This window comes from Trachymyrmex cornetzi, unplaced genomic scaffold (assembly GCF_001594075.2).
Source record: "Trachymyrmex cornetzi isolate Tcor2-1 unplaced genomic scaffold, Tcor1.1 scaffold16, whole genome shotgun sequence".
In the NCBI taxonomy this organism is placed as follows: domain Eukaryota; kingdom Metazoa; phylum Arthropoda; class Insecta; order Hymenoptera; family Formicidae; genus Trachymyrmex; species Trachymyrmex cornetzi.
Window position 1 is genome coordinate 4884560 of NW_017296201.1, and position 9452 is coordinate 4894011.

Here is a 9452-nt window from a genome sequence, read left to right on the forward strand (position 1 = left end):
AAAACTCCAAGAGCGCCAAGACGAAAATATAACACTTTTTTTTAGATGTTAATGAAATATACATTTTAAAATAGCTCTCATATAGCTTGCACGCGTATAGCACTTACGCGTGCAGGAGATATAAAAATGTCAATTAGAGCACTCACATGTGCCTCATATGTCCCCCGCACACGTGCAGCATTCACGTGTGGGAGCGATATAAGCCTTAAATAAGGACGCAGTTACATCGTGATGATTATTACGCAAATGTGCAAAGTCGCTGTACGAGCATTTTGTTATCTGGGTAATTTCGTCGCTCAGCATTGCCTTTATCCGCTATATTGATCACATTCAATTTGTTTTCAATACTGCCTGTAAGTAAGTAAACTCGTTCCTGAATATTCGGATTAATGTATGTCAATCGGGTTTAGCACCGCAAGTTCATCATCGAACTCCTCGAACGAGTGATACAAATCTCTTAAACGATTGATACGTAATCTCAAGATATTATCGTTTATTCTACCTTTGTTGAGGAGATTGACCAAATTCGTGATCTGCGATTTTAATGACGTTCATTTTTACAAGGAATTTAACTCTATCAGCCATTGTCACACGATTCGTAGAGAGAGCAAGTAGAAATCAAATAACTTACTATAAAGTGCAAGTATAAAATAAGTGGGGTACAACTATCCGGGAAAAAAAGCTTTTACAGTTATATAAAATTACAGGTAATAGTTAAATAACTCATTACTTGTAACAATTACTTTTTTGGTAACTTTATTGGTAATTGTATTACTTTTCTTTTTGGTAACTGTAACGGCAATGTAGTTACATTTTTTTAATAACGGTAACGAATTTTACAGTTACTTTTATCGTTACTTTGCACACAATTGTTCACAGTTCGATTAGACACAACCCACTCATAGCGGTCGAGACTAAAAAGCCTTTAGGCATCCGTCCGTTGTGATTAGTGGTCATCGATTTTTAAAAAGTAATGGAAAAGTAACACTGAGAGAAAAATGTTTTGTATTTGTTACTATTATTATATATTATTATAATTATGATTATTATTGCTATAATAATATTAACAATAATTACGTATATAGTTCTAGCAACAAATATATATAGTTGGCAACCTAAAGTGACTATAATATAGTTATAAAAAATATGGTTGTCCCAAAATATTACTATAAAATTATAGTCACTTGAATAATTTTTATCGTAATTTCAACTATTTTTTATTATTTATAATAACTATAATAATAATCATTTTAGGTTGCCAATTATATACATAGTTATTGTTATTATTATTATAGCAGTCATAATCATAATTATAGTAATATGTAATTATAGTTAGAAATACTAAACATTTTTTTCTCAGTGTACTTTTTCAAATAACGGTAACTTTAACAAATTATTTTTAAAAGTAGGTGACTACTCTCTCTCTCTCTCTCTCTCTCTCTAACGATAATTTGTTATTTTCAAAAAGTAACTTCCTATTCTCTGTGAAATTACATATAATATATATAATGTATAGTTTTTATATATAATTTTATATATAATTTTATTTTATAAACAATTTTTTCCTGAGTAGAGCGGAGTGATCTATCAGTATGTATATTTTCATTTCATAGACGTTTAGTTCGGTTTTAATCTATTAGCGTTTACACGCGTTATGTCTTATTTAATCATGCAGACTGTGATAGATGAGGGATCGTAGAAATGAGATCTGACCCAATCAAGGCCGCATCGACCTTAAGTTAAACAACTGTTTATATGCGACTTATCGCGTTTATGTGAAATAAATAGGGTATAGGTCGCGGATTAAGTGCACGGTGTAAACATGGCCAATAAATGCGCGGCAAATCGTGTGCTGAACAGAGAAAAACTTCGGTTCGCGAGTTTGAGATCAAGAACGCACTCCTATCCTGGACCCCCCACTATTACAAATCGAGTTGGGACATGGTCAAAAATTTAGTGCTATTTTGTTGCTAATTTGTTGCTCTAAAGCGAATTTTGTTGCTCCAACCGTTTAATAATAAAAAAAGAAAGGTTAGTCTATAAATAACTATAAATAACTATAAATAATTAGAACTGCACCGTCACGCGTCACAGCGTCACGACTAAAAATTATGTATACAGAATTTATTACTCGCATAAATTTGGTACCAAAATGTTCTAGACATCATGTACTATCAAAATATATCAATATTCGAATTTGTTGTTCACTCTAACGCATGGAAAATGAATAGTTTATCCGGATCAACGTTCGCGCTGAGCATTAAGTTATCTTAGAGATTTTCATTCTTTTTAGAGTGAGATTTACTCTATTAAAATGAGATTCACTTCAAAGGAGTGAAATCTCAACCGTTTTTTGAAGTATAATACCAGGATAGATGGAACCTCACTCCAAAAAAGGGATTAATATTTCACTTCTTCGGTGTAAATCCCATTTCAAAAGGGTAAATCTTACTTTAAAAAAAGTGAAAATCTTCTCTTGAACAAGGCCATATTTTCACTACTTTTTCAAGAGAAAGCTTTTTCGGCATAATTTTCAGTCTTTTCGAGTGAGATTTTACTCCACAAGATTTAGAGAAAAATTTAAGAGATCTTAGTATACGGGGGGGGGGGAAAGGCGCGGAAACGGCTGGGATAAATTAATTGTTTTTCATGTGTTATAATTAGCAACAAATTGTAATATCGACATATTTTGTTTATATATGATGTTTAGAACATTTTGGTACCAAATTCATGAGCAACAAATTTTATACACGTAACTTTTAATCATGACGTTGCAGCGCTGTGACGCGTAGCAGTGCGGTTCTGATTATTTGTAGATATTTGTTTAAAAATGTATTTATATTATATAATGTAATTATATTTTCAATATGTTTTTGCATTATCTTGGAGCAACAAAAAAGTAATAAAATCTGATGTATTTGTTTTTTTTTTTAATATCGCGCCTCTATATATCTCTTTTTTATTATGAAGAGTCCAGTTTGCCATTAACCTGAACCCATCAATTTTGTTTTGTTTCCTATTAAACGGTTAGAGCAACAAAATTCGTTTTAGTGCAAAAAATTAGCAACAGAATGTCACTAAATTTTTTACTATGTCCTAACTCGATTTGAGATGGTAGGGGATCCAGGTTAATAGGGATCAAGAACGCCGAACGTCTTTTGATATATAACCGCATACACTTCTGCTTCTCGCGCTGTTATTGATTGATATCGTACATATAAATAAATACATGCGCGCGCGCGCGTGTATGTGTGTGTGTGATATAAGCCGTCCACTTATCGTGTAATTTGTATCGTGTATGACTATCGTGCACGAATTGACCTACGCAACGCTTTATCTTAAAATATTTCGCTTATTATTCTTAATATTCTTAAAATACTTCGCTTATAAAATGTGCAATTATAGATTACTAAAGTTTATTATATAATTGTGGTATACTTTGACAAAGTGCACAATTATTTCTACATTAAAAGTTTGTTTAGCATTCAACTTTCTGTACTGTATGTTATATTCAACCGGTAATTTTGCGATGAGTAGTTATTTATATATACACTACCCCCGAAGAGTTTCCGGACATGGAACTTAAAATTGTATAATATTCAGGTCACCGTAACTCGGTAAAAAAATCATCGCAAACAAAAAAATAACAAAACATTTTAAAGTTTAAAACTATTTAATATACTTTTGACCGCTTTTCAAAAAAATTTTATTTTTACAGTTTTGTATTGTAACAAATATCACGTTATATTTCTTAAAATTATATACATTTTAACAGTGCGCAGTTTGATAAAAAATTTTCTTTCAATAAGTTCAATATTTTTTAAAAATAGTACAAAGATTTACCTCCAAAATGCGTTTTCAAAAATTTTTTTATGACTTTTCTTGACTGATTTACGCTTCATTGAAGTTAAACTTGCATAGCTCATAACCAACATTAAAATTCGGTCAAATATCATCGCAAAAAATTAAAGAATCATTTTGAAGCTTTAAGTTTGTACTTTAACAAGCTTCTGATCGTTTTTAAATTTAATTCTAAGAATTGAGAAGATAAAAAATTTTTGAGATCAATTTTCATTAAATTTCACCGTTGAATATTTAGCAACCCAAGTTTAACTTCAATGTTGCGTAATACAGTCAAGAAAAAGAATTTTTTATAAGTATTTTTTTTAAAAAAGCATTTTGGAGGTAAATCTTTGTATTGTTTTTCAAAATATTAAACTTATTAAAAAAAAAACTTTTTATCAAACTGCGCACTGTTGAAATGTACATAATTTTAAGAAATATAACATGATATTTGTTACGATACAAAACTGTAAACACAAAATTTTTTTGAAAAGCGGTCAAAAGTATACTAAAGTATAAGTTTCAAGCTTTAAAATGCTTTTTTATTTTTTTGTTTGCGATGAATTTTTACGGTGACATCAATATTATACAATTTTAAGTTCCATGTCCGGAAACTTTTCGGGGGTAGTGTATATGTATAACAATAATAAACTTATAAAACTGAAATTTACCAAAATGCGACTTGGTTCGCAAAAAGCAAATAAAGAATAAGATTATGTAAGAAATATTACTTTAAATATGAAGCACCACTACGGTCTGAATGTTAAGATGTTGAACTACTATATATATTTATATTAAATGAATTCATTTCAGAAATCATAATTGCGTGCCAATAAGATTGTCGGACTTTCAACGCAATCAATCTGAAATATTAATAATGCCTCCAAATTTCCAAAATTTAATCTTAAAAAACTGTAATAAACTTATTGCGAAAAATATTGCCTCGGCCGGGAGTCGAACCCAGATCTCTTGCATTCCTTGCGAGCATCCCAAGTCTTTAGATCATATTATGTAAGACAAATTTTTAACGATAAGGAGAGGAAATATTTTTCATTTGCAAAATCATTGAGATAATAAATGACCAACATTTCTTTGATACGTTGGTCAGATTTTGTATACAATGTAGAAAGTAGCATAATACTAAACAATTGTCAATCTTTTATTAATTAACTAGAAGTTAATAGAAAAGAAAATGTAGATAGTATCCCGATAGATTAGAAGTGATTTTAAGTATTAATAAGCATAAGACATATTTTTTAATCTTATGTAATTTCAAATTATATTTTATAGGCACATCTTCGTGTGAACCATATATATCAGATTTAGAATAATCAGTTGACAACGTCGTATAAGATTAATAACGATGATGATACAAGTATTATTCTTAATTCCTTTGATCGCTTTTGATTGTGGTGAGTATTCTAAGCCAAATTGACCAGCTTTGTGTATGTGTTGTGTATATGTGTGTGCGCGCGCGCGCGCGTGTGTGTGTGTTATCATTTAATTTAATTAAATTCATAAATATAATGATTTAATAACAAATCTTACACAGGTGCATCAATGAAATTAGTAACAAGAATTGTAGGAGGAAGACGTGCCTATCCAGGTGAAATCCCATATCAGGTAAGCCAGTAAAACATTCTTGATCAATATTATTAATTTTAATTTTATTAATTGCTTAGGTTTAAAAATATATCCTGAATTTTTTGAGTTTGGTCGAGGAATTAATTAACTACTTTCATTCAGCAATTTAAAGCTGACAATATCATTTGTAAGGTTAGATGTATATTAATAGAAATTTTTATATTCTTCTGCATAACATGTGTGTGTGTGTGTGTGCATTTAATAATTCAGGTTTCTCTGCAAATTGGAAATAACTTTCATTTATGCGGTGGAGTTATAATTGACAAGTATTACGTGCTAACCGCTGCTCACTGTGTATTTGAGTAAGTAGGAAAATCTCAAGAAACACTTCGGAAAAATAAACTATACATCTATATATATGTATATATATACAGGATGTTTAACTTAACGGTCCGCACGATTTTTTAGACATTTTTGACAGTAAAGAGAAAAATTTGAAAGATTAATTATCTATTTTATGCAGGCTACAAAATGCGACAAAAAATTAAAAAAATTTTTTTCATAAAAAAATGAAAGCCATCTTGAATTTTTTAAATAGTACCATACAACTTCTTTCTTAATATTATAGAGGTTTTCAATACGAAATTAAATCACTATCGAAATTTTGTTTATTAATGTTTTATTGATTTTATTGCATATCTTATTACATTAATACATAATATGTATATATCATAAATATCCATTTGTGTACATTTCTAATCAGAGATGTATGTGCTGCTGTTACAAATGTTGCATGTCTGATATCAATAAAATCATCAAAACATCAATAAAAATGACTTCCTCGATGGTCGAGTTAAATTCACCTTGAAGACCCCTACAATATTATGGAAAAGAATTATATGTTCTTTAAAAAATTTAAGTTGTCTGTTATTTATGAAAAACATTTTTTATATTTTGTTCATAAAATGTTTTTCATCGCATGTTATAGGTTGTATAAAATAAATGAATATTCATCTTTCAACTTGAAGAGTCTGAAAGTGTCTAAAAAATTGTGCGGACCGTTACGCTGAACACCCTGTATAAAAAAAATGCTCCTTGTAATATTCTTTACAGTGCATACCCTTCGGAGTTTTTGGTCATTGCGGGAACAACAGATCTACGAAAACCGCATTCAAGGCATCTGGTTCAGTCTATTTTCGTACACGAAGGGTTCGGTACATCTTTCACCGATGATATCGCTTTACTTAGGGTAACGATAACATGTAGTATAACAACATTCATTCCATATAATTTCAATTAAATTGTGAATTAAGCAATTATATTGTAAATTAAGACTACGCAAAAAAGTATACAAAAGATTCATTTTCAGCTTCAAAAGCCATTAAAATTTTCTTCTCGGATATGTCCTGTCGATTTACCGAAACAAAATCAAACTGTAAAGGGAGGCTCGAAAGCAAAAGTATCGGGATTCGGAATAATATCTGTAAGTGTCTTATTAATTCAATCATTTCAGATTCTTAGGCGTTAGATATTCGAGAATCCCATCTCAAATTGCTCTCATAAATTATACGTGAACATTTGTACTTTATATATTTGCAGTCTGAAGGAGAGGAGTCTGATGGACATTTATACGTTGTAGACAATATCATAACTAATCAGGCTTATTGTAGAGAATTGTATGATACAGCAGCAAATATAACCATTGAGGATACGCATATCTGCGCAAATGATCCAACCATACAAAAAGGTGCATGCGTGGTAAGCTATTTACATAAGGCATTGCAATATACCGTTATTAATTGTCGATCATATGTATAATTATACGATGTCTGTTCAGGTAAATTAATTAACCTGCATTATTCTTCCAACATAAAGGTCCAATTCACCTTTATTCCCTTAGAACATATATAAATGGAAGAGAAATAGGGCGCTGAACGTGAAGCCAACATCTGTGCGAGAGAGAAAGGTAGTAAGGGATAAATGTTCGCAATGCGCATTCGCAGCACCGTCATCTGTGTGAATTGTGCAGTTGGTTTAGTGTTTTTTATACATTCGTACATTACACAGTGTGTAAAACGTGATGTTTCGCATGCGCATTGAGAACATTTATCCCTTACTACCTTTTTCTTTCGCACACATGTTTGCATCAGCGCGAGCCATGGGCAAGTATAGGCAATGCCCACATTTATATATGTTCTAAAATTATTCCTAATAATTACTAAACATAATGTCTTAATATAACACTTGCACTTCTAATCGCGTATTGTAATACACATTCTCGATAAGGAGATAAGTCCGATTATATAGTGCAATTGTCGTAAATCACACACACATAGAGACACATCGTGATTTCAATATTTCACTTATCATAAATTTTTAATGAGCAATTAATTAATTACTTAATTAATATAATATTTAATAATACGTACATGCATAAAACATTTAATTGCTACAGTAATTTGCTGCATTTTTAATATACTATATTGATTGTTAATATAATATATTGATTATTTTTTATTTTAACATATTCGGGGATCCACGTTATGTTTTATAATTTAATTTAATTGACAATAAGATCGTGTAGCTCAGCGATTGAAAATTTAATATCATCATCAAACATCAAATTAATTATAATACAGAAACGTAAATAATATGAGCTAGCTCTGCTCTAACAAAGAAGTATATTTTTAATTAATTATAAAAAATATCATTGTTTGTCGGTTTTTCCAATTAAATTCTTATGAAATATATTTTTAACTATCGAAGAAATGTATTTTTTAGGGTGATTCCGGTGGCCCTCTTACTGTCAATGGATTACTAGTAGGACTCGTCTCGTTTGGACTTTATCCTAACATTTGTACTGTCACAGAATATCCCACTGTGTATGCACGCGTTCCGTCGTACATCGATTGGATAAATACAATGAGAAAAAAAAGTTGTTAACTTGACTAAATGCGTTTAGTTCGTAATGATTATTTAGTTCGAATATTTATATATTATAGATTAACAAAATCTTGTAATTTAAAATATGTTATTTGTTTGAATTAACAAATATTTAGTTGAGTTAACAAATATTTGCTCGACAGTCCGTGACCGCTACATTTAGTTGAATCAACTAATATTTTTTTGAAACAGCAATTTTTTTTTCTCAGTGTAAGAATATGAAAAAAATTTAAACGAAATATAGTAATCTGTTTTTAAACTTAATGATATGTACAAGAAAATTGAAAATTTATGTGTATAATTAAACGCTCAAAGTGGATGTCAAATGCAAATTGTTAAATAAACATCATATATTTAATAAATCACATAACTTATATACATGCCCACAGTTTTCCTGTTAAATGTTATTCCAGACATCAGATATATAATAAGTGTATCTTCTAAACATCAATATCGTGCAATTATTTTACATACTGATATTTGTAACTTTTACTCTAACAATATCAAATCGACATTAAACGAGAACTTACTTATTTAAATTCATTAAAACTGGTAAAGACAAAATTAAAAAAGATAATCATTCTAATGTGGTATATAAAATAAATTGTCTGGACTGTAATCAATCATATGTGGGCCAGACAAAAAGAAAATTAAACACGTTTAAAAGAGCACACATAAAAACGATATAAAGAAATGTTCTAGTTCTTTGTCTGCCATTTCTCAGCACAGACAAAATTATAATCATAAGATGGATTGGGAAGGTATTACCATCCTAGATTTTGAATACTCATATTATAAAAGAATGGTTTCCGAAATGATACACATAAAAAAACAAGATAGTGGACTTAACAAACAAAGTGATACGGAAAAATTTCCTGAAATTTACCTTCCAATTATTGATAATTACCTCTCTACTTTCTAAGAACAATCCCCTCTTCGTTTCTTCCCTTTCCAATTTCCTTAAATTGTTTATATATTCTGTCGCTCTTTTTTTTTTGTCATATGTTTGTCACACATTGTCAAGAATTGTTCTCGCAGTAGATTCTCAAATGGTTAAAAAAATTTTTACAATAAGTCTGAAT

The 9452-nt window shown here is 29.8% G+C and overlaps 1 protein-coding gene across 1 annotated transcript; it reads left to right on the plus strand.

Moving 5' to 3' along the window:
* Window positions 1-323: 323 nt before the first annotated feature.
* On the plus strand, window positions 324-8370 carry LOC108758568 (mite allergen Der p 3). Its single transcript, XM_018503570.1, has 8 exons — window positions 324-353; window positions 5134-5255; window positions 5396-5466; window positions 5698-5789; window positions 6541-6676; window positions 6797-6910; window positions 7027-7185; window positions 8209-8370. The coding sequence occupies exons 2-8, from the start codon at window positions 5207-5209 to the stop codon at window positions 8368-8370; spliced, it is 783 nt and encodes a 260-aa protein (XP_018359072.1). The 5' UTR covers window positions 324-353; window positions 5134-5206.
* The last annotated feature ends 1082 nt before the right edge of the window (window positions 8371-9452 follow it).

Coding starts and splice junctions, on each gene's coding strand:
- LOC108758568 (XM_018503570.1), top strand. CDS start 5,207: ATGATGATACAAGTATTATTCTTAATTCCTTTGATCGCTTTTGATTGT. Junction 5,256..5,395: donor TTTGATCGCTTTTGATTGTG/GTGAGTATTCTA, acceptor AATCTTACACAG/GTGCATCAATGAAATTAGTA. Junction 6,911..7,026: donor CGGGATTCGGAATAATATCT/GTAAGTGTCTTA, acceptor ATATATTTGCAG/TCTGAAGGAGAGGAGTCTGA.